The sequence below is a fragment of the Nicotiana tomentosiformis genome, chromosome 2 (assembly GCF_000390325.3).
Source record: "Nicotiana tomentosiformis chromosome 2, ASM39032v3, whole genome shotgun sequence".
In the NCBI taxonomy this organism is placed as follows: domain Eukaryota; kingdom Viridiplantae; phylum Streptophyta; class Magnoliopsida; order Solanales; family Solanaceae; genus Nicotiana; species Nicotiana tomentosiformis.
This window is the reverse complement of record NC_090813.1, coordinates 161,965,882-161,992,023: the sequence shown is the minus strand read 5'-3', so window position 1 is coordinate 161,992,023 and position 26,142 is coordinate 161,965,882. Positions and strand designations below refer to the sequence as shown.

General features: G+C 34.3%; 1 protein-coding gene across 1 annotated transcript; it reads left to right on the top strand.

Moving 5' to 3' along the window:
• The first annotated feature begins 704 nt into the window (after positions 1-704).
• On the top strand, positions 705-6,040 carry LOC104096690 (large ribosomal subunit protein eL32z-like). Its single transcript, XM_070196287.1, has 4 exons — positions 705-844; positions 918-1,021; positions 5,498-5,679; positions 5,770-6,040. The coding sequence occupies exons 2-4, from the start codon at positions 932-934 to the stop codon at positions 5,897-5,899; spliced, it is 402 nt and encodes a 133-aa protein (XP_070052388.1). The 5' UTR covers positions 705-844; positions 918-931; the 3' UTR covers positions 5,900-6,040.
• The last annotated feature ends 20,102 nt before the right edge of the window (positions 6,041-26,142 follow it).

The window sequence follows — 26,142 nt, the reverse complement described above, 5'->3', positions numbered from 1 at the left end:
TATCACAATATGTTTTCTTATATGGACAACTTTATGTTGCACTTTCAAGAGGAATATCAATATCAGTAATAAAAGTCCTGGTTATGATAGAACAACCGAAACAGATGGAAGGAAATACACGAGGAATACCGTTTATAAGAAAGTATTAGGTGAGATATACTTAATTATAAAATTTTAACCTTATAAAATCTAAATTAGTATGCAAATCAAATGTATCTAATAAACACTTTACTTATTCATCTTTGTATGTTCGGACGAATAATTCACTTAATGATGATTTCTAATGATCACTCACAAAAACTTATTATATTAGTTTATGTATACTTACTTACGGAAAACTTCATTGTATAATATTAATATTAGTTTATGATAACGTGTACTACTAAACTCCGCATACATGTGCCAAAAAACTAGTATCAAAGATATATATTTGAATGAGAAATATATGTCACCTTTCTGTGTTTTTTGTTCTATTTTGCTCGATGTTAGAAAGTAGATTAGCCCATTTGTTCACAAACTTCTTTCTATTTCTTTCCGTTTCTTGTTCTATTTTCCTCGATGTTAAAAAATACATTAGCCTTTATGTTCACAAACCTCTTTTTGTTTCTCTCCGTTTGTAAAAAATAGATTAGCCCATTTATTCACAAACTTCTTTCTATTTCTTTTTCTGTTTTTGGCCAAAAATGATCATGCCTAATTTTTTCATTTCTTTTTCCCCCCGAAAATTAACAGCGCTTTCATTTCATAACCCTAGCTAAGGGTTCCGTAGGGGTATATAATTTTATTGCATTCACTTCCGTAACAAAGTTGCGGCGGCTTTAGCAGAAAAACCCACATTTCCCGTGTGAGTCTCTCTTCTCTTTGCCTTTTCCATTTTCTCTCTGTATGCAAAATCTAATTTTATAGTTGAATTGCAGAAGGTAAGGTAAGAATGGCGGTTCCATTGCTGAACAAGAAGGTTGTGAAGAAGAGGGTCAAGAAGTTCATTAGACCCCAGAGCGACCGCAGGATCACTGTTAAGGTACTTTTTCCTGCCAAGCTTCGGTTTACCGGTTTCAGTAGCTCAATATCCAAATAAGAATGTGTTTTATACCCTTCTGTTAGTATATCAATTCTATAATATTTGTGTTGTGACATGTTTCGAAATTAGACTGCAATTTTGGCAATTTTTGGCTGAGATTGCACCTAAAGCCTGATTTTTCGTAGGCCATTTGTTTCTTAATTTTTGGTTTAAATAATGCTACCAATATAGGGATGAAGAGATTCACATAAAAATGGTGGTTATCAAAATTGTGATGACTTAATGTAGCTGCAAGATTGCCCATATATTGAATAAGTATATAATTGATCTCTCATTATTAATACCCAAAAGAGACTATTTTAGAATTATATTTGTGATATATATTTCAACAACTTGAGTAGTGTACAATTACTTATAGTAGATGCCTATTCTCAACGTTCATTCTTTCCATCATTTCATCCTTGACATAGCTTCACCTGTCAAGAATAGGATGTTGCATATTGTGCTAGCAAATGAGTTCAAAAAAACTCTATAAAAATGAATAGAGGTTTATAACCATCTAATTTCTTTTTGAATTAAAGTTTTTCATACTTTCCAAAGTTGACAGCAATGAAGTGAGAAGGCTTGTTCTAAGTGACAATAGTCGATGACTAAGGTGCAAATAAAGAATAAAAGCACCTGAAAAGATATACCTCGCATCTCCCTCTCTCAAGAATCTCTATTTTCTTAGCACAACTTCTTACCATATGTCGCCTCTCTTTGTAAGTTAGTGGAACCTAGGGATCAATTAAAACTTTTAATTTGACTAGTCATAGACTTCTATTACTTTTTTATAAGGCCATTTAATCAAATATAACCCTATTTCTTTCTTCGGCCGACATCTCTCAGACAAAGAATAACCATGAAAGCAAGCAACATAGGAGCAGAATCCTACTTTTGTTTGGGTCACAGAGAATTGTAGTTTAACCATGAAAGCAAGCAACATAGGAGCAGAATCCTACTTTTGTTTGGGTCACAGAGAATTGTAGCTTAACCTTATCCACGCGACTCAATTTCAGCCATCTCCTCAATAATTCCCTCTTTTTCTGCAAGAATTCAGTTGCACCAAATCTTCTATGAAGTACTTATCTGCTCTTATCACTATGTATTTTGTTTACATAGATACTCCAAGAAGACATGTTTAAGTTTTTGCGGATGATTTACTTCCAAATCCTCCGCTGGTGAGAAGGATGGAGGTACTAAGAATGGGATTTTGGGGGGGGGGGGGTTGTAAAGTTTTAATGTCATTCACATAAAATGTAAATTCAAACGCAATATATAAACTACCTTCTAGTTTATACCGTGGCTTGAGTTGTCGCTGTTTCAAGAGACAGCAAAGGGCTCCCCCGGATCTTGCTCCTCTAGCTGCTCCATTTGCTGCCGTCATGGAAGATTGGTGGTGGCAAAGGTGTTGTAGGATCAAGATCTGCATGTTCAACCATTGGGAGTGCCTGCCCCTTGAAACGGAGGCAGCTCAAGCCACTGTTATAAAACTTGAAGTTATATTGGTTAAGGTACTGCTTCTGAATTTACATTGTTTGTATGATTGTCATTGGCGGCGATTTGGAAATAAATCTTTTGCGAAAATTGAAAAGTGTATTCTTGGCAGACAGCAAAAACTTTTATAGAAAACCAAATAATAATCACAAATTCATTTTGCAGAAAAATTAGTGAAAGAAACTAAGATCAACTGCCTTTTTGCCTTCATAGAACTCTCAGTTCTTTTTAAATAAGACATTTATGATGAGAAGATTTCCTATCCCCCCCAAAAAAGCAGTAAGCTGAACATCTTTATGCATAAAAATAAATAACTATTTCTTGAAATTGCAGAATTTATTTTATAGGGTTTGAATGCTAATCTCATTAGTTAACCAATACCTACCATACTTTGGTAAGAATGGGAAATTTTGGAATACACCAACTTGTTCTCCTGTTACTCTGCATATTTTTTGTGAAAAGAAAGGCCATATTTTCTGAAATTGTTGGGAATTGAACAAGTTTCCATATTCTACAAGAATAAATGGGGACTTCAAATATTTCCTACTTTTGATGCACCTTTTATTTTCTTTGCCCTAATATCCTATAAAAGGTTATTCTAGACAACAGAATTCTTTTTTGTTCTGAAAACGTGGAGACTAATTTACTGAACAAGTTTTGTGATAGAGTTGGGCCTTGAATGTTTCTGTTACTTGAACCCCCACTTGCACGACTTCATTATATTATCCTATTTCTGCATTTTGTAATTTGTCAGTTTTTAGTGTAGCTTAGACGATTCTGCAAGTTTAGATGGATGGTGGAATGAGAAAGCATTTAGTCTGTAGAGTATAATTGTTACTTTGTCCTCTTCTGAAAAGTACTAGTTGCACGTGTGTGTTGCGGCAGTTAGTATAAAACGTATACAAAAAGAATAAATTATTAGAAAATAGCAATTGTTCTTAAACTAAATGCGATTTTTGTTCAAATGATCAAAGTGAATGTTATTAGATTGATACAATTGTTGAATTCAATATCTTCTGAACATGTAAAGATGATGAATTCAGTTGAATTCGTTATATAGTTGTAGTTATAGAGACAAAATATGTTATGCTGTTGTATCACACCTAACATCTCTTTATAAATGCTATGTTCATAATGTCATAAAACAAGAAAATAATAAATGCAGCCCGGTGCAGTAAGCTCCCGCTATGCGCGGGGTCCGGAGAAGGGCCGGACCACAAGGGTCTATCGTACGCAAAACAAGAAAATAATGATTTTATTAATTAATAGTAAATTTTGGACAAACAATTTTTTTTAACACAACTAAGTTCACTCTTGCAGTTGGTATAAAATGGATCATAAAAAATTTATGTTAATCATCGTGTAAGGAATCATTTAGTTTTCCATTTTTTGGAGAATAAAAAAAAAAATCTAATTTTAATTTGTCACGATTCTGAAATAAATTTTTTATGTAGAGAAATGAGGTTGAGCTACTTTTATTTTATAACAAAAGAAATTAAAAGTTCAAATATGTGCCATGCTCTTTTCTTTCTTTCTTTTTTTCTTTTCTTGGGTTGAGTTTAATATTAAAACTTTTTAATGTTTATATGTTTGTTTTTAGCATGATGATGTAATTTGTTTTTCGTAACCTAAGGGGTCGTTTGGTTCAATTGTGGGATAGACAATGATAATCCCATGGGTTAGGTGTTATCCATGGGATTAGCTATCCCACCCTCTATATGGGATAACTAATCCCACCATTTTGATATAAAATTTATTTGGGATGAATTAATATCCATAACCAAACATGGGATAGATACAATCCCAAACTGTATCCCAGGATTAGTATCCTTATCTGGGTAACCCAACGACCCCCAAGTACATAGAATGCTTATTTGTTCGTTTAAAGTTCATAAAAATGTAAATACGCTAAGTGGACCTCTGCTTATGTAAAAAAATTGTCGAGATTCTTGTTGGTCTTAGTCTAAATTCATCCCAGACCAAATAAAAGTTAATACTATCCTAAGCTCATTTTGGATTAATTCTGCCAATGAGTGCACATTGCTGAGGACAATTTTTCAAAATTATAGGAAAAAATGACAAATTTATAATTGTATCAAAGTTCCCGATTAGTTTATCTAAAGTTTAAAATATTAATTGTAGATACAATTTTACATAGTATGACTGTAGCTTAATTTATTGTTTAAATTAACATTACAATGGTAGTTCTGACTTCTATTAATTTATACTTAAAATTACATCAAAACTCTGTAAAAGTTTAAAAGGAATAAAACGAGCATGCGTTGCTAATGTCTTCTATGTAATCAATTATTGTAATTATTTGGAGAAAAAGATACTAATAGTTATATACTTCAGAGGCTAAGAGTAAGAAAAACTTTAATTGACACGCATTAAACTCCAAAAGCATTTCCAAAGTCCATAAGGATATAAAAGTTGGTCAAATAAGGAATGAAATTATATAAGGTGAAATTTTAATTGAATTTGAAGTCCTAAATATTAGGAACTTCTACATAGTTTAAATAAGAAAAGATTTTGAAAAAATAAAATTTTAGTTGTCTACATAGTTTAAATAAGAAAAGATTTTGAAAAAATAAAATTTTAATTGATTCTAAAGTCCTAAATATTAGGGAAATAATTAAATGACTATTTGGTTTCGTGTGAGATCAATTTTTTAAGGGTAAAAAGGGTGAACGACATTTTGCTAAGGGACTTCATGCTATTAATATAATAAATATAGATAATCATTGATTTGCACATTATTGATTGGTTTAGTATGTGGGATTATGAAGGTTAATTGGTTTCATACATTGCTACAGGTCATTTTCATTACATCGAGAGGGGAATGCATCTAGTGTCCCAAATGCATTCACCTTTCATCGGTCAGCATGAACTGTGCTGGCTTACTAAATTAAACTAACTATTTTGATTTTTCTAAAACAGGAAAGCTGGCGCAGACCAAAAGGTATTGATTCTCGTGTTAGAAGAAAGTTTAAGGGATGTGTGCTGATGCCCAATATTGGATATGGGTCTGACAAGAAGACACGTCACTATCTTCCCAATGGCTTCAAGAAGTTTGTTGTGCACAATGCGAGTGAACTTGAGATCTTAATGATGCACAACCGGTAATGCACTAAACAGTCCTATTCTATCATTCGCTTTAAGTTGTTTGATCATCTTTATTCCTGGCTGCTGATTGTATCTTTTCTTGTCAGAACTTACTGTGCAGAGATTGCACATAATGTATCCACAAGGAAGAGGAAAAAAATTGTTGAGCGAGCAGCACAACTTGATGTGGTTGTGACGAACAAGCTTTCTAGGCTGCGCAGCCAGGAGGATGAATGAGCACTTTGCCTTTAGTATCTTTATATTGTTAGTGTCTGGACATGTTCTATGCATGCGTTTGACTGCAAATCAAATTTTGTTCGATATGGATTTTGGCCCATCCTTGTGTGGCTAATGTTAAAACTTTTCAGATTTTACGTATTTACTCCGATCCTCTGGGTGATAAGTTGCCACTATGGTTACTTTCTACATGCATCTATGGGGTTTGTAGACTATTATTATACAAGAGCTGTTGAAACGGACCATAGGAAACTAGAGTTTGAATCTCAGCATTGGCAGAAAATGCTAGGTGCCTTCTTTTCATCTGCATAGAGTTTAAATCTCAGCATTGACAGTAAATTTTATTGAAGTTCAAGGAAGTTAATCCGGACACAAAACTTACTTTAGAGTTTTGTTACAGAAGAAAGATCCAAGTAAGGCGATTAAAGCTCATTTTCTTTCCGGCTTGAAGATGAAAAGAAATTTTGAGTCTACTTAAGAAACTGCTTATCTTATAAGTATCAATTGACCATCTTAATTTGATTCTTACACTTGTTTGACATTCTTTGACGTTAGTTCAAGTTTTTTTCATTTATACGCTAATAGTGCTAGTCACTCGGTTTCTGAATGCGCCTGTCCATTAATATATTGATGTTGGTTTCAACTCGCACATTGTAACGCTATCATTGCCCTGGCAAAGATGATGAAAACTAAGTAATACCCATACGTTGCTCTGACTCCTCCAATCTTATCTTAAGCTTTAGCAGTTTTTGTCTTGTTCGGAGCAATATGCATTGGATTGCTTATACGTATATTGGTAGCATACAATATGCATTTATACTACCCATCGAGCAATGTAGTAACATGCAATACGTATATTTGTAGCATGTACAGTCAGACCTTTCTATAACAGCATTCCTATATAATAATACTTTGCTATAAAAGCCAAGTTTTTTCCAGAACTAAATTTCATGTTCTGTTATAATATATGTTCTCTTTAACAACAATTCACTATAACATCCAAAAATATTCGAAACAAACGAGACTGTTACAGAGATGTTTGACTGTAATATAAATGTTACTGGGGAATACAATATACCGTTGAGCACCTTGTTGTAATGTAATTTATGAATATTTCTTAAACTTTTTAATAATTTTCGTCTTTTAACATATTATTTCAAGAGGATACTACCTACTTAGGTCTTTCAGAGCCAAAATACTAGTAATAAATGTAACGATCCAACCGGTAGTTTTGACTTTTAGAACCACGTTACCCTAAATAAAATTTTTCGTATGTGCTTTAAATGATTTATGACTTGTGGGGATGGTTGGTTCGGGATTTGGAAGTGTTTGTGTTGAAATCGGAACACTTGGTTCCTTAAGTTGGCTTTAAAAGACCAAGTTTGACTTTGGTCAACATTTTGAGCAAACAGACTCGGATCAGTATTTTGACAGTTTCGGTGGGTCCGTATCGTGATTTAGGACTTGGGCGTATGCCCGGAATCAAATTCCGAGGTCCCTACCCCGAGATATGGAATTTTGATGAAAAATTAAAATGTTTAAGTTCAAATAGTGACCGGATGTCTAATTATGTGAAAACGACCCTGGAATAGAATTTTGATGATTCCAACAGTTCCGTATGGTGATTTTGGACTTAGGAGCGTGTTCAAAATTTTATTTGGAAGTTCGTAGTAAAATTAGGCTCGAAATGGCTAAAAACAAGAATTTAAGTTTGGAAGTTTGACCGAGGAGTTGACTTTTTGATACCGAAGTCGGAATCCAGTTCCAAAAATTTTTATAGCTCCGTTATGTCATTTATGACTTGTGTGTAAAATTTGAGGTCAATCGGAGTTGATTTGATAGGTTTCGACATTGAATGTAGAAGTTAAAAATTCTTAGTTTCATTAAGCTTGAATTGGGGCATAATTCGTGGTTTTAGCATCGTTTTATATGATTTGAGGTTTCAAATAAGTTCGTATGATGTTTTAGGACTTGTTGGTATATTTGGTTGAGGTCCCGAGGGACTCGGGTGAGTTTTGGATGGTTAACGGATCAAAAGTTGGACTTAAAACAGCTGCTGCAATTTTTTTCCCTTTCTGGTGGAAAGTCTGGCCCAAAATCGAGGCCGAGGATCGAGGCCCAAAATCGAGGTTGAGGATCGAGGCCGAGGATCGAGGCTGTGGATCGAGGCTGTGGATCGAGGCCGAGGATCGAGGCTGTGGATCGAGGGCTGCCTGGGCAGAATTATAAAAGAGGGCATTCGTCCCATTCGCCATTTTTAACAAATTGGAGTTTGAGCAGAGACGATTTTTGATAGATTTTCAAGGAAAAGATATTGGGGTAAGTGATTCTAACTTGAATTTGGTCTATAAACATAAATATATCATTGTTTTTACCATTTAATTAGTATTTTGAGATTGAGATTTGAAAATTTTTAGAAATCTCATAGAAACGAATTTTTGAGATTTCGGTATCGATTCGGAGTCAGATTTGAGTGAAACTGGTATGGTTGGACTCGTAATTGAATGGGTTGTCGGATTTCATAACTTTCGTCGGATTCCGAGATGTGGGCCCTACGGACGAATTTATAATTAATTTCGGGATTTTTATTTAAAATGTAGTATTTTCTTATAGAATTGATTCCTATAATTTTTAGTGATTGTATCGAATTATTTTGGCTAGATTCGAGCCAGACAGAGTTGAATAATCGTGGAAAAGGCCTTATAGTGGATTAAATTGGAGCAAGACGAGGTAAGTCTCTTGTCTAATCTTGTGAGGGGAAAATTACCCCATAGGGATTAAATTGAATAATTGTTGCTAATTGCGGGGGCTACGTATGCACGAGGTGACGAGCGTCCGTGCGTAGCTACTATTAATGCTAAAGTCCGGATAGTTTAGGACTCAAAGCATGAATTACTTGTGTAAATTGTATTCTTTGTTTAATTAATATTAATTGATATATATATATATATCAATTAATAATCGTGAAAAAGGCCTTATAGTGGTAAATTGGAGCAAGACGAGGTAAGTCTCTTATCTAATCTTATGAGGGGGAAATTACCCCACAGACATTAAATTGAATAATTGTTGCTAATTGCGGGGGCTACGTATGCACGAGGTGGCGAGAGTCCGTGCGTAGCTACTATTAATGCTAAAGTCCGGATAGTTTAGGACTCAAAGCATGAATTACTTGTGTAAATTGTATTCTTTGTTTAATTAATATTAATTGATATATATATATATATATATATATATATATATATATATATATATATATATATATATATGAATATATTGTAAATTTTCAGATAAAGATATCAAAGAATGGAAACCTCGTATGCTTGATTTTCTGTTTAAATTAATTAATTTTTTTTCCTTTCTGGTGGAAAGTCTGGCCCAAAATCGAAGCCGAGGATCGAGGCCCAAAATCGAGCTCCCAAGATCGAGGCTGAGGATCAAAGCTGTGGATCGAGGCTGTGGATCGAGGCCGAGGATCGAGGTTGTGGATCGAGGGCTGCCTGGGCAGAATTATAAAAGAGGGCATTCGTCCCATTCGCCATTTTTAACAAATTGGAGTTTGAGCAGAGACGATTTTTGATAGATTTTCAAGGAAAAGACATTGGGGTAAGTGATTCTAACTTGGATTTGGTCTATAAACATAAATATATCATTGTTTTCACCATTTAATTAGTATTTTGAGATTGAGATTTGGAAAATTTTAGAAATCTCATAGAAACGAATTTTTGAGATTTCGGTATCGATTCAGAGTCAGATTTGAGTGAAACTGATATGGTTGGACTCGTAATTGAATGGGTTATCGGATTTCATAACTTTTGCTGGATTTTGAGATGTGGGCCCCACGGACGAATTTATAATTAATTTCGGGATTTTTATTTAAAATGTAGTATTTTCTTATAGAATTGATTCCTATAATTTTTAGTGATTGTATCGAATTATTTTGGCTAGATTCGAGCCAGACAGAGTTGGATAATCGTGAAAAAGGCCTTATAGTAGATTAAATTAGAGCAAGACGAGGTAAGTCTCTTGTGTAATCTTGTGAGGGGGAAATTACCCCATAGAGATTAAATTGAATAATTGTTGCTAATTGCGGGGGTTACGTACGCACGAGGTGACGAGAGTCCGTGCGTAGCTACTATTAATGCTAAAGTCCGGATAGTTTAGGACTCAAAGCATAAATTACTTGTATAAATTGTATTATATATATATATATATATATATATATATATATATATATATATATATATATATATATATATATTATAAATTTTCAGATAAAGATATCAAAGGATGAAAACCTCATATGCTTAATTGTTCTTCCTCCCGAATATATCTTATAATAAATACACTCTCCTTCCGAAGACACATAAGAAAATGTCCTCCTTTCTTGTGGAGCGGGCCAAACGCCTCGGCAGGATAGATGCATCTATGGATCGTGCCGCACGTCCCTCGACAGTGTACACGAAACTCTGGATCAGGCCGTACGACCTCACAGAAATCGTGCTTAATAATAATAATAATTACACGATACTTGGACAGTTTATTACAGCTTGTAAAGCGATTTGATAAATTGGAAATTTATTGAAATTGAATTGCAGCTCGTAAAACTATTTGATTAACTGAAATTTTTATTGAAATTGAAGGATTTAATTAATAGATTAGAAATTATTTGAATTGAAGAAATTTAATTAATATATTGAGAATTATTGGAATTGAAGGAATTTAATTACTTTTGCTGGTTCAATAAATTATTGTTAATTATGTGAATTACGTTGATATAAATATTTCTATTTTCATGATTATTTAATATTATTGACCCATAATGAGTGTCATAGTCGGCCATCTCGTCTCTACCTCTTCGAGATTAGGCTTGATACTTACTGGGTACACTTTGTTTTCGTACTCATACTGCACTTGCTGCTTATTTTATTGTGCAGGTATATATATGTATAACAGCCTTGTGGGCACAGAGGTGTGGTTAATAATTGTGGGGACATAGGTGAGCTGCATTCTATATTACGATCCGCAGCTAACAGAATCTCCTTCAGAGTTATTATATTTTCCTGTCTAATTTGTATTCTGGACAGATGCTGTATTTTATTTTAATTCCCTAGTAAATGCTCATGCACTTGTGACACCGGGTTTTGGGAATGGTTGTGAATTGTTTAGAAATTTAGTTGCAAAAATATTTATCATTTACTCTATGAGTTTTATCTCTACAATTTTATTAAAGAAATTTTTATTTAAAAAATACTAAAATGGGTAATTAAGTTAATTGATTATGGTTGGCTTGCCTGACAGTGGTGTCCTGCGCAATCACGACCTTTTTTTTGAATTTTGGGTCGTGACAACATGGTATCAGAGCACTAGGTTCACGTAGGTCTCACGAGTCATGAGCAAGTCTAGTAGAGTCTTGCGGATCGGTACAGAGACGTCTGTGCTTATCTTCGAGAGGCTACAGGGCTGTTAAGAATACTTTCCTTTTTGATTCCTCACCGTGCGATTCGATTCCTTTGAGGCTTATGCCTACATTTCCTTCCTATTCAATCTTATGCGACGTGAAGCGCTTGTTATAAATTGGGGATCGAGGAAATTTTTAATGCTACTACAGATGTAGTACATGATGCTTCTCCATGTGTAATTTATTGGGCTATTTCCATCGCTTTGCGAAAGGCCGCTCTGTCATTTCAAATTAAGCATCAGTACTACCTAAGGTTTTGAGATTTGGCATTGATCATTATGATGATTTGTGCGTTGTTATAGCACAGTGTTTCTGAAATGGTAAAATGCCAGTCTATGTGTCAGGGCAGTAAACGACTTGAAAGAAGGTTTTCCTCAGTACACGATTTAGAGGTTCCATGTTTTATTTCCAGCAGATAAAAAGGCAATCGGGCTATGAATGTTCAGGTTTGGGGTTGATAGAGTAACGAAGCCTGATATTTTCGAGCGTGGTAGAGTTCTCAATTTTGATGTGGTGTCATCGCCTTGTAAAATGCGTTAAGGTTCGCCGGTGTTATAGTTTTCTTCAACTCGCCTTCACGACGGGGTGTTAGGAATTGGTATAGAGGAAGCAATCGTTAGAGATCACGGTGTGTAGTGATTCGGGATCGAAGCAGCGTTTCTAGTATTGATGTCTCGAGAAGGATGATCGTCAGAAAGGTTTAAAGCTGGCAACGAGCTATTGGTTCAAGTGCTACAAAGACGGATTTTGAGTTAAGGCAACAACTGGGCAGCGAAGGATGAGGAAGGACATGTGGAGGGTGCCTTGCGGTGGTTAGGTTCCGAAAAGGCCAAGTGTAAGAAAACAGAAGTCGAGTAGTTGCTTAAAGGAGAAGGGTTTGACCAAAGTGGGAGAGTGGCAAAGTAGCATATGGGTTACGTGGTAGGATGATTACACGTCTTGAGGAAACGTTTGAGTGATTTGGGATGTAGAATGAATAGTGACTGGGTGTACGAACTTAAGTTGTAATATTAGCCGCTACATTGAGGAAGATTGGATACAATAGGAGAGAGTTACTTGATATGAAGAAGGATACAACATGACTTTGGATTGGAATGTATTGTCGCACCTTTAGCTGATGTCCATGAGGAGTGAACGGACTGATGTAGCTGGTGAATGAGCTTGGACTCAGGATGATCTACTGATTTCGTAGTAATTACACCCAGTGCAACGACGTTGGAATATGTCAGCATGTAATTTCCACATGTGGGTTATCTCCTATAAACAGGTTAGCGGTCGCGTGGTGTTGACAAAGCTTCTGCGAAGAATTCTACTGGCTACCCGGTAAGAGATTTAATATATAAATGTGGCTAATGGTCGGAGTGTCTATTAAAGGTTAATACAAGGATTTTGAAAATAAATAAATAAATAAATTGGCGAGTTGCGTGTACAGGATCATGTCAACGATGAAGAAAGAATCTAGGTGGATTCCAAAATTTTGTAATTGTAGCTTCAAGCTAAGTGGGAGAGCCCCACCTTCTATGATTGGATTGCGTAGTATCAACTTGTGCGGTTTCTGGTTATCGGTGTATTGGTGGGTCATTGTAACTAAGGAAAGAAAACATCAATGGTAATTTGAGCAAAGTATTTGGGGAATGTGGGCCATATTTGGCCTTATCAATTCATATTCAGGTTGGTGGGAAGACTCAGAGTTTATGCTTCGTGTAGATGTAATGCACAGAAAAAGTGAGACAGTCGGGTGTTTCCTTGAGAAAGTATCCATGTGCTAGCAGGGCCTTGGAGTTCATCATGTATGGGAACAAGTCAGAGCAAGTGACTCTCAATAACGGTCCTAGTGGATTCAAAAATTTAAAGTCTGGTGTCTAAGGATCTCGAGTTTATAGTATGGTTGAGTATCGAGCTTTTGTAGCAGATTATGAAATGGGGTTTGGAGTACTCTACGTTATCTTCAGGTTATGGTGTAGCATTGGAAAAACGGAAGAAAATAATTTCGGATTCATAAAATAAATATTAGAATGGGTGTACCAGTTGAAGATGTAAAAAGTGCGCACAAGAAGGGATATGAGATAATTAGTGGGTTTTGAAATAGCGCGGTCTCGTAAAATAAGGTCACTTGGGATGAGTGCGGATTTGAGTTCGTAATGTAATGAATGGAGCTATTATTATTTCTAAGGCAAGTTGAGAGTAAATTGAGAAAAGACGGATCGGCTAACAATGGTTGAATCGGCACGATGGTGGCAATGATTAGTTCCTTCAGCGCATTGAATTATGCATGTGAATTGTGGCGGTACGTGCGAGGCTTGATGGCCGCCGTAATTGATTTTATTTGGAGGAATTCAAGTATTATGACATATTATGTGTAGAGGAATCCCAGAAGAGTTATGGTAGTTTAGACCACTACTTGAGGCCGGTATTTTCTACGGATATGGGAATTCAGTCACGTGTTGCAATGGTTCTCTTGAAATGAGTTAAGAAGAAGGTTTCTATATGATGAAGTGTTTACCCTATTAGTGGTTTGGGAGTTATGATGGAATTCTTGTACTCCTGCGCATTGGCGTGGTTAAGTGCACTAAGTAGCATGGGACTCGAAAGTTGAGGATTTAAGATTTCGGTTCGGTGTTGACAAGGATGTTATGAGCTCGGATGAGCAGGAAAGGGATTTAGATGTTTAAAGTAAGATGGTATTATTTTTGGCATCATCTAAGGTCGATGTCAGGTGTAAGAGACCTTGTGTATTGATTTGTGGATTCTTGATATGCTTTACAGCATTAGTGTAACCAGTAGCATGGATGTGCAGACTTGTTACCTGGTGCGGAAGGTCGTGGGAGCGTGTCTCACGGAAAGATTGTGTAAGAGTGACATGTAGTCACTTGATTGAGTGAATATTGAAACCAATTATGAAGATTTTGGTAATATCGCTGATTCGAGAATTTATGCCCGGAGGGTGCTTGGTTTATTTGATTGTCGACTGTGGAAGTATTATTCTGGTTATGATGGCTATTCTTGTATGTTGTGGGAAAAAGGGTTATTATGGATACTTGAAAGGTTATTAGCCTAGTACGATGCGATCAGAATCGGCTTGAGGTCTGTGGATGGATTTGAATATGAATATGAGCTCTATATCAAGCCGGATGTGTTCATTTCAGCATAACCGCTCCCTATGGAGGAGTATTCAGACGTTGGATGTCGTTTCATCGTCGGTTATTTCATGTAATACTATATTGTGCCGTGTGAGTTGCGAAACGGCTTGATAATTTTCTTATGTGTTTAGGTTCCGCATAGCGATGGTGTTATGTGAGCAGGATGGCTCTCGAGATTCAGATCATATATCGCACCTTAGTTGTGCTTGAGTTTTGTAGCGTATGGTGCTGTCGGTCCTTCCAGGGATGATATTATGCACTGAGCGTGCTTGTGTCCGATATTCAGATATTTTATAGTAATGAGCATTCTAGCTCGGTAAGTATTTTCTTGTAGATTCTTTTTGTGCAGATCGGGTGGCACGCCGCCACGGGTATCATGTGTGGATCGGGTTGCACGCCGCAAATGTATCATGTGTGGATCGGGTTGCACGCCGCAACAATGTGATGTTGAGTACAGTCCCCTATATTCTATTTTGTGTGTTTGTGTCCCATTTTCTGAGGAAGGTTCATGACACCTTTTTAGTTGTCTAATTAGTCAAGTGGGTTGAGAAATCCTTTCCAGAGTTCGTTTTTCTTATGTATCGCAATCGAGTCCGTAGCTTATTAGCTCATTGTGGCGTCATATGAGGCTTTTTGATCGCGTATGAGGTGGTTTATTTCCTGAGCAGCTTATACTTAGTGAGACGAGATTATTGGATTCAGGATCAGTGCGATCAGATTATATGAAGTGTAATAAAGAGCAAATACCATTATTTGGTTATAATGAGGCAATAGTTCTTTTCAGAAGGAGAAACTCAATAATTGTTGACTCGGCAGTTGGTTATGAATTTCTACACATTTCTTCCATCTTGGAAGCATTTCAAGAGTTGGAACAGGACTTATATGTATCATGAGGTATGCTGTGAACATCAGATTCGTGGAATTTTGGCTATTGTTATCGGAGGATGTTATTATAGTCATGTGAATGATGTAGTGCATGGTCTAAATTCGACAAAGGTATACAATCCTGTATTGGTGCATCGTGTAGTGATTGATACGACATTCATAGGTTGGAAACAGTCATGGTAGAGAATTCTAGATGTTAGAATTCGGCTCTAAGGCTTATTTGCCTAAATAAAGGGGAGAAAATTCAGATTGGCTAAAGTTAATGTGCCCAACTGGGTGTGGTAGCACGGGTAGGTACACGAGGTGTTAAACAATGATTTTAGATAACTCCGGCACATTCCTTAGCACGTTCGAGGACGAACGTATATTTAAGTGGGAGAGAATGTAACGACCCAACCGGGCGTTTTGACTTTTAGAACCATGTTACCCTAAATAAAACTTCCCGTATGTGATTTAAATGATTTATGACTTGTGGGGAAGGTTGGTTCGGAATTTGGAAGTGTTTGGGTTGAAATCGGAACACTTAGTTCCTTAAGTTGGCTTTAAAAGTCTAAGTTTGACTTTGGTCAACATTTTGAGCAAACAAACTCAGATTAGTATTTTGAAAGTTTCAGTGGGTCCGTATCGTGATTTAGGACTTGGGCATATGCCCGTAATCAAATTCCGAGGTCCCTAGCACGAGATGTGGAATTTTGATGAAAAGTTAAAATGTTTAAGTTTAAATAGTGACCGGATGTCTAATTATATGAAAACGACCCCGGAATAGAATTTTGATGATTCCAACAGCTCCGTATGGTAATTTTGGACGTAGGAGCATGTTCGAAATTTTATTTGAAAGTCCGTAGTTAAATTAGGCTTGAAATGGCTAAAAACAAGAATTTAAGTTTGGAAGTTTGACCGAAGAATTGACTTTTTGATACCGGAGTCGGAATCCAGTTCCGAAAGTTTTCATAGCTTCGTTATATTATTTATGACTTGTGTGTAAAATTTGAGGTCAATCGGAGTTGATTTGATAGGTTTCGATATCGAATGTAGAAGTTGAAAATTCTTAATTTCATTAAGCTTGAATTGGGGCATAATTCATGGTTTTAGCGTCATTTTATGTGATTTGAGGTTTCAAATAGGTTCGTATGATGTTTTAGGACTTGTTGGTATATTTGGTTGAGGTCCCGAGGGCCTCGGGTGAGTTTTGGATGGTTAACGGATCAAAAGTTGGACTTAAAACAGCTGCTGCAATGTTTTTTCCTTTCTGGTGGAAAGTATGGCCCAAAATCGAGGCCCAAGATTGAGACCCAAAATCGAGCTCCCAAGATCGAGGCTGAGGATCGAGACTATGGATCGATGCTGTGGATCGAGGCTGTGGATCGAGGTTGAGGATCGAGGTTGAGGATCGAGGCTGAGGATCGAGGCTGTGGATCGAGACTGTGGATCGAGGGCTGCCTGGGCAGAATTATAAAAGAGGGCATTCGTTCCATTCGCCATTTTTAACAAATTGGAGTTTGAGTAGAGACGATTTTTGATAGATTTTCAAGGAAAAGACATTGGGGTAAGTGATTCTAATTTGGATTTGGTTTATAAACATAAATATATAATTGTTTTCATCATTTAATTAGTGTTTTGAGATTGAGATTTGAAAAATTTTAGAAATCTCATAGAAACGAATTTTTGAGATTTCAGTTTCGATTCAGAGTCGGATTTGAGTGAAACTGGTATGGTTGGACTCGTAATTGAATGGGTTGTCGAATTTCATAACTTTCACCGGATTTCGAGATATGTGCCCCATGGATGAATTTATAATTAATTTCGGAATTTTTATTAAAAATATAGTATTTTCTTATAGAATTGATTCTTATAATTTTTAGTGATTGTATCGAATTATTTTGGCTAGATTGGAGCCAGACAGAGTTGGATAATCGTGGAAAAGGCCTTATAGTGGATTAAATTGGAGCAAGACGAGGTAAGTCTGTTGTCTAATCTTGTGAGGGGAAAATTACCCCATAGGGATTAAATTGAATAATTATTGCTAATTGCGGGGGCTACGTACGCACGAGGTGACGAGAGTTCGTGCGTAGCTACTATTAATGCTAAAGTCCGGGTAGTTTAGGACTCAAAGCATGAATTACTTGTGTAAATTGTATTCTTTATTTAATTAATATTAATTGATATATATGAATATATTGTGAATTGTTAGATAAAGATAATAAAGGATGGAAATCTCATATATATATATAAAAATTTCAGATAAAGATATCAAAGGATGGAAACCTCGTATGCTTGATTTTCTGTTTAAATTAATTAATTATTAAAAGAAATTATTCTTCCTCCCGAATATATCTTATAATAAATATACTCTCCTTCCGGAGGCTCATAAGAAAATGTCCTCCTTTCTTGTGGAGCGGACCGAACGCCTCGGCAGGATAGATGCATCTATGGATCGTGCCGCACGTCCCTCGGTAGTATACACGAAACTCTGGATTGGGCCGTACGACCTCGCCAGAAATCGTGCTTAATAATAATAATAATTACATGACACTTGGACAGTTTATTACAGCTTGTAAAGATATTTGATAAATTAGAAATTTATTAAAATTGAATTGCAGCTTGTAAAACTATTTGATAAACTGGAATTTTTTATTGAAATTGAAGGATTTAATTAATAGATTAGAAATTATTTGAATTGAAGGAATTTAATTAATATATTGAGAATTATTGGAATTGAAGGAATTTAACTACTTATGATGGTTCAATAAATTATTGTTAATTATGTGAATCACGTTGATATAAATTTTTCTATTTTCATGATTATTTAATATTATTGACCCATAGTGAGTGTCATAGTCGGCCATCTCGTCTCTACCTCTCCGAGATTAGGCTTGATACTTACTAGGTACACGTTGTTTTCGTACTCATACTGTACTTGCTGCATATTTTATTGTGCAGGTACATATATGTATAGCGGTCTTGTGGGCGCAGAGGTGTGGTTAATAATTGTGGGGACATAGGTGAGCTGCATTGTATATTACAATCCGCAGCTAACAGAATCTCCTTCAGAGTTATTATATTTTTCTGTCTAATTTGTATTCTGGACAGATGCTGTATTTTATTTTAATTCCTTAGTAAATGCTCATGCACTTGTGACACCGAATTTTGGGAATGGTTGTGAATTGTTTAGAAATTTAGTTGTAAAATATTTATCATTTACTCTATGAGTTTTATCTCTACAATTTTATTAAAGAAATTTTTATTTCAAAAATACTAAAATGAGTAATTAAGTTAATTGATTATGGTTGACTTGCCTGACAGTGGTGTCCGGCGCTATCACGACCTTTTTTTGGATTTTGAATCGTGACAATAAAATTAGTCAATTCATAAGATACTACTATTAATATTAGTCAAATGCTACCAATATTAGCACAATTGACTATTTGTATGCTTCTCCCTCTCTTTAGTCTACCTCCTCTCTCCCCTTTTTCTCTAGCTAAAACTTACCTCTAATATATATTTTTTTTAGCCAAGAATAATTGACAGAAGCAGCTTACTAGTGACATAGTATCTGCCCCCAAATACATCAAAGGCAATTTTCCAATTTTTTTAGAAGTCCTTCTGTCTATTCGTTAGCACTTGTAGGAATTCAAACTATAATGTTTCGCGATGATATTTTAGAAATGAGTCAACTTAATACAAAAATAAGTTTGTCAACTACTGTAAGTAAGCGGGAAAATAGTACGGGCTAGCCAGTTTTCGGACTGGTAATTGAAAAATAGCCAACGTTTGCAAAGTCATTGAAAATAGCAACTATTTTGCTGCAACACGAAAAGTTCCAGCATAATATACTGGAGATTGGTGCACCTGTGTATGAACTTCCAGTATATTATGCTGGAACTCCAGTACACGGAAAGTTCTAGCATAATATACTGGAGATTGGAGCACCTGTGTATGAACTTCCAGCATATTATGTTGGACCAGTATATTATGCTGGAACTCTAGTATATTATGCTGGAACTCCAGTATATTATGTTGTAAGTTCACATGTAAAAAATTCTAACTCCAGTATATTATGCTGGAATATTTTCTGGATTTTGAATAGTATTTTCGTTTAGATTTATCTTTACATGAAAAGTGGCTAAATTTTAATTACTTTTGAAACTGTGACTGTTTTTGAATTACTACTTGTAGGTACGTGGTCCAAGTGTATATATATATATATATATATATATATATATATATATATATATATATATATATATATATATATATATACACAGAATGAAAGTGCAAAACATAAAATAGAAAAAGTAAATGCGTGCTCTTTATAAATTTAAGATCACACAATATATAAAATTTGAGAAAGTTTGGAGGTGATTTGGAGTTTTAACTCCATTGAAGCTCTCTTAAGTTTTAGTTTGAAATCCGGGTCACCAAAATTAGAATTTGTTTCGAGTGAGCGTTGTTGAAATAGATTGGGTATATCTTAGGGAATTTGAATCTCAATTTTGCGATGATTTGGTAGAGAATTCGGGTGGTTTGAATTGAAATTCAAAGTAGAAGATAAACATGGAGGAAGATGATATGTGTATCTCACTATGTATCTTCCATGCATCACTTGTGTATCACATATATATCAAATGTGTATCCCTTATATATCCCATATATATCCATGTATACCTGTGTATAAGATACATATGTAGCAGAGAAATATTTAAATTCGAATTCAACTACGAATTTTAACTTCAAACCAGTCTAAAATCACCTCCAATCTTTCTCAAAGTTTGTATATTGCCTCATCTATGCCTTTTCGACGAATTTCAACCATAAATATTTGAAAAAGATCTTTCTTTGCCTAGGTTTTTTGAATGTTGTATATTATTGATAATAAATTTTGACTTCAAATCAGTTCAAATTGCCTCCAATCTCTCTCACATATTGTATATTGCCTCATTTATGTGTTTCAAACGAACTCCAACCATACTCATTTGAAAATTTTGCCTATATTTTTTGAATGTTCTATACCATTGGTAACTTTTTATGGCTATTTTGGTAGCATGACATAATGTCTAATTATTAAGTAGTGTCTATTTGTGGCTATTCCTGTAATTTTTCCTTATTTCAATCTTGACTTAAATTTTTAGAACGGTCCAATAAGTTTTATAACCCATAGATGGTAGTAATTCAAATAAAACCCAAAGCAAAATAAAATTAATATTAATGCTAATAAAAAAAATTCAATTCAATACTAAAAAATGAGAATGGTTGGTATCTATATATTTTTTTTAGCTTTGCATTGGTTTAGATAGTGAAACTACATAACTTCATTTTATTTTTGCTTTAGTGTTGAGTCATGTAATTAATACTTACTAGTCCCAGGATACGCGCTTTGCCTGTGTCCCCATATCAATGAGTAAACAATTTTTAAATATCACATAAACTTTTTAAAATAATATAGTTGAGTTATAAAATAAAATAAAATTAAAAAGTATAAGTTACTAAAATAATAAATATTAATTGCATTTAGCTAGCTCTATAAAAAAAATAAAAAGGTGTTATTCGTTGAAATGAATGTAACAACAACAACAACAACAACAATAATAATAATAATAATAACAATAATAATAATAATAATAATAATAATAATTCATTTAAAATATATTTTGGTCTACTATTTTATTCATATTACTTTAAGTTTGCATTTTAATCTATTTTACTCTTAATACTTTACCATAATTGATTTTTCACTTTTATTGATTTTTTTAACTGCCAGTTTGCTTGATCTTATGGAAACAAATTTATGTAACTAAGAGGTTTGTCAACTAAAAAATAATTTTACTTAGGTGAGAATTTGAAAAATAATTGAAATGTATTTTTTTGTGAATAAATAATTTAAAGACTTAATTATTTATTTTTATCATTATAGTAACACATTAGATTTTGTTGATTCAAATTCTTATAATTAGCACGTCCCAAATTTTAAATATTGAACTGTAACATGAGATAAATTACACTTATGTCACATTGCTAAAATAAAAATAATAATTTATATAAAGTAATTTAAATTTAAATTTAAATTAGTTTTAAAGTACAAAATCAATTAGCTCAAATAGTTTCTCTGATCTTCCGCTAGATTTCGTACCATCATGGAACGTGCATGTGTTAAGTACAATTTTGATTAAGGCGAGGGAATTAATTAAAATTTTAGTTGATGTTAAATCCTAAATATTAAAAAGCTAATATGGAATGTATTGTAATTATATTAAATAATTCAGAAAAGGAAATTATTTATATAAGGTAAAATCTTAATTGATTACTCCTAAATATTAGGACTTCATACATAATTCAAATAAAGAACTAAGTCCTAAATATTAGGAAAATAATTTAATAAAACTATAAAGAAGAATATTGCAAAGAAAGAGAGAGAATTCCTATTGCTTTGGGATAAATTACAATGGAATATAACTCCTCTATTTATAGAAAAGAAGTGACTTAGCCACCAAGTAAAATCCCTAAAATCTCTCTAAAATATAGACATTCACCTTAAATACAATTTATTTATAACACTCCCCCTTAAATGTCTATTCAACAGATAATGTGTCTCATTAAAACATTAACTAAAATAAAATTCAGTGGAAAAAAATTTTAGAGAAGGAAAAAGAGTACACATATTTAGAAATATGCCTTTTGGTTGCCTCGTTAAAAACCTTGCAAGGAAAACCCAGTGGGACAAAACCTTATAAGAAAAAAAGAGTACAACACATATTAACTCCCCCTGATAAGAGCATCAATTCACATCCTTGAGCCTTCACATCCCAATCTTGTATACTAGTTTCTTGAAGGTTGACGTAGGTAGAGATTTTGTGAACAAATCAGCCATATTATCACTTGAACGAATCTGTTGCACATTGATATCATCATTCTTTTGAAGATCATGGGTGAAAAATAACTTTGGTGAAATGTGCTTTGTCTTATCTCCTTTTATGAATCCTCCCTTCAATTGGGCTATGCATGCTGCATTGTCTTCATATAAAATCGTGGGTAGTTTGTCACACTTCAAACCACATTTGTCTCGAATAAGGTGTATTATAGACCTCAACCACACACATTCTCAACTTGCTTCATGAATAGCAATTATCTCAGCATGATTAGATGAAGTAGCCACGATTGATTGCTTAGTCGATCGCCAAGATATGGCTGTGCCTCCACATATAAACACATAGCCTATTTGAGATCGAGCCTTATGTGGGTCAGATAAATACCCAGCATCGGCATAACCAACAAGATCGGGACTGCAATTATTGTCATAAAATAATCCCATATCGGTAGTCCATTTTAGATAACGTAATATGTGTTTGATTCCATTCCAATGTCTCCTTGTAGGAGCAGAGCTATATTTTGCTAAGACATTAACTGAAAAAGTTATGTCAGGTCTTGTTGTATTAGCAAGATACATTAGTGCACCAATTGCACTAAGATATGGTACTTCAGGACCAAGTAGCTCTTCATTCTTTTTTTGAGGTCGGAACGGATCCTTATTCACATCAAGTGATCGAACAACCATCAAAGTACTTAATGGATGTGCTTCATCCATGTAAAACCGTTTTAATACCTTTTCTTTGTAGGTAGATTGATGAACAAAACTCCCATTTTCCAAATGTTTAATTTGCAAACCGAGACATAATTTTGTCTTCCCGATATCTTTCATCTTGAATTCCTTCTTTAAATAATCAATTACCTTTTGGAGTTCTATAGGAGTTCCAATAAGATTTATGTCATCAACATATACGGCAAGTACAACAAATTTCGATGTTGTTTTCTTTATAAAAATACACGAGCAAATATCATCATTTATATAACCTTCCTTTAATAAATACTCACTAAGACGGTTATACCACATTCGTCCTGATTACTTTAGACCATACAAAGATCTTTGCAATTTGATTGAAAATATTTTTCGGGACTTTGAATTATGTGCGTCAGGCATTTTAAATCCCTCAAAAATTTTCATGTATATTTCATTATCAAGTGAGCCATAAAGGTAGGCGGTAACCATATCCATTAAATGCATGTCAAGTTTTTTATGGATATCAAAACTAATGAGATAACAAAATGTTATTGCATCTATAACAAGTGAATATGTCTCTTCATAATCAACACCACACCTTTGTGAAAATTCTTGTGCAACAAAGCGTGCCTTATATCTTTGTACCTCATTTTCTCATTTCTCTTACGTACAAAGACCCATTTATAGCCAACAGGCTTAACACCATTAGGTGTTTGGACTACAGGGACAAAAACTTTACGTTTCGAAAGTGAATCCAACTCAGATTGGATTGCTTCTTGCCATTTTGGCCAATCACGTCTTTGTCAATATTCTCCAACAGATTGAGGTTCAAGATCCTCATTATCTTGCATAATGCTAGACGCAATATTGTATGCAAATAAATAATCTACCACTATATCCAATCGATTCAAATCTGTCTCAATATCGATTGGATTTATTGATAGTTCCTTATTTTCTTGAGTCTCAGGCTCATTAATTTTCTCATGAATCTCAGGATTAGTTAAATCATGGGTTTCTTTATGAGACTCATTTGTAGTGTCATCTTGATCATTTATTTTTCTTTTCCTAGGATTTCAATCCTTAGAACTCAATGGTCTGCCACGCTCTAGGCGTGCTTTTGACTCATTAACTATAACACTAGAAGATTGTCCAACAGGGACATCAATATGAATTGGAACATTCTCTGCAGGGATATGTGATTTTGTTATCCTTTTCATATCCGTAAATGCATCTGGCATTTGATTTGCTATTTTCTGCAAATGGATAATCTTTTGTACCTCTTTTTTCACAAATAGAGGCACATGGATCAAGATGAGACAATGATGAATTTTTCACAAAATTTTTCATTTGGATTCACCAATTTCTCCCCCTAATTTTGGGAAAAATGCCTCATAGTATCGACAATCTGCAAACGAGCAGTGAACAAATCTCCCGTTAATGTTTCGAGGTAGCGAATAATAGAGGGCGATTCAAACTCAACATATATTCCTAACCTTCATTGGGGACCAATCTTGGTGCGATATGACTGTACTACAGACACATATACTGCGCATCTAAAAATTCTTAAATGGGATATATGAGGTTCATGACTCAAAACTAATTGCAACAGGAAATATTTATGATAATTTGTCGGTCTAAGACGAATTAGCATTGCTGCATACAAAATGGCCTGACCTCAAACAGAAGTGGGTAACCTCATTTTTATGAGTAACGGTCTTGCTATCAATTGCAGAGGTTTAATCAAAGACACTGCAAGGACATTTTGAGTGTGAATATGAGCTACATGATGTTTCACTTTTATCCCAATTGATAAGCAATAATCATTAAATGTTTGGGATGAAAACTCAACAGCATTATCGAGTCTAATAGACTTAATTGGATTATTGGGAAATTGTGCCTGTAATCGGATTATTTGTGCCATTAATTTTGCAAACGTCAGGCTGCGAGATGACAATAGACACACATGAGACCATCTAGAAGATGCATCTATTAAGACCATAAAATATCTAAACGACCCACTAGGTGGGTGAATATGACCACAAATGTCCTCTTGTATACGTTCCAAAAACGCAGGGGACTCAATCCCAACCTTTGTTGGTGATGGTCTAATAATTAACTTGCCTTGATAACAAGAAGTGCAAGAAAATTAATTATTTAAAAGAATCTTTAAATTCTTTAATGGATGCCCATTTGAGTTTTCTATAATCCGTCTCATCATAATTGATCCAGGATGTCCCAATCGATCATGCCAAAGTATAAAAGTATTGGAATCGGTAACCTTTTGATTTACAATAGAATGTGCCTCAATTGCACTAATTCTTGTCCAATATAGGCCACAAAATAAAGATGAAAATTTCTCAATAACCCTCTTCTGACCAGAGACTTTTGGTAACAATGAGATATTTAAGATTATTCTCATCTATTGTCTCAATATGATATCCATTTCAGCAGATATCTTTAAAACTCAACAAGTTCCTCTTGGACTTAGAGGAGAACATTGCATTATCTATGATAAGTATTGTTCCCTTAGGCAGAGTTATAGTAGCTCTTCCAGAGCCTTCAATTAGATTACTATTATCAGAAATTGTAGTAACATCTACCTTACACATACTTAAATGAGAAATATTTCTTCTCTTTGAATATTGTATGTGTCGTACATGAATCAATTAAACAAATATTTTTACAATTAAACTTTGATCCAAGTTTACTTTGTGAGATATCCATATTTGCTTCCCATGGTTTGACATACAAAGGAAATAAACGAATAAACATTAGTATTTTCAGAGAAAAAGGAAAAGAAACAAAATTAAACTACTGATTCAATAATGACCTTTTAATGCAATTTCAAGCAAACTCTGATTATGATACAAATAATTACGTTGCTATATAATATTGTAATTAATTGGATGAATTTTAAATGGAAATGAGAGTGTAAAAAAAATGTAACTGTAGCTAATATATTGTTAAATCCAATGTAAATCGTACGTAATACTATCATCACAAAGGACTGCGCACCCAATGACTACTGTTAGAACGAACAAAATAGTGTACCTATCATAGAACATTTATATGAGATGCTACTGTTTATTGTTCAAAAAGGATAAGAAAAGAAGTACGTAACTTATTTCCAATTCTCTTTGTCCAAAGGTAGCCTTTACAACAAGTAAAATATGTGTAGCACACATTGACCATAAACTGTTAATACTTG

Bases quoted from the DNA above. Each gene is read 5' to 3' on its own strand.
- LOC104096690 (XM_070196287.1), top strand. From the start codon at position 932: ATGGCGGTTCCATTGCTGAACAAGAAGGTTGTGAAGAAGAGGGTCAAG. The intron at 1,022-5,497 runs GTACTTTTTCCT...TTTCTAAAACAG, and splicing joins ACCGCAGGATCACTGTTAAG to GAAAGCTGGCGCAGACCAAA. The intron at 5,680-5,769 runs GTAATGCACTAA...TTTTCTTGTCAG, and splicing joins ATCTTAATGATGCACAACCG to AACTTACTGTGCAGAGATTG.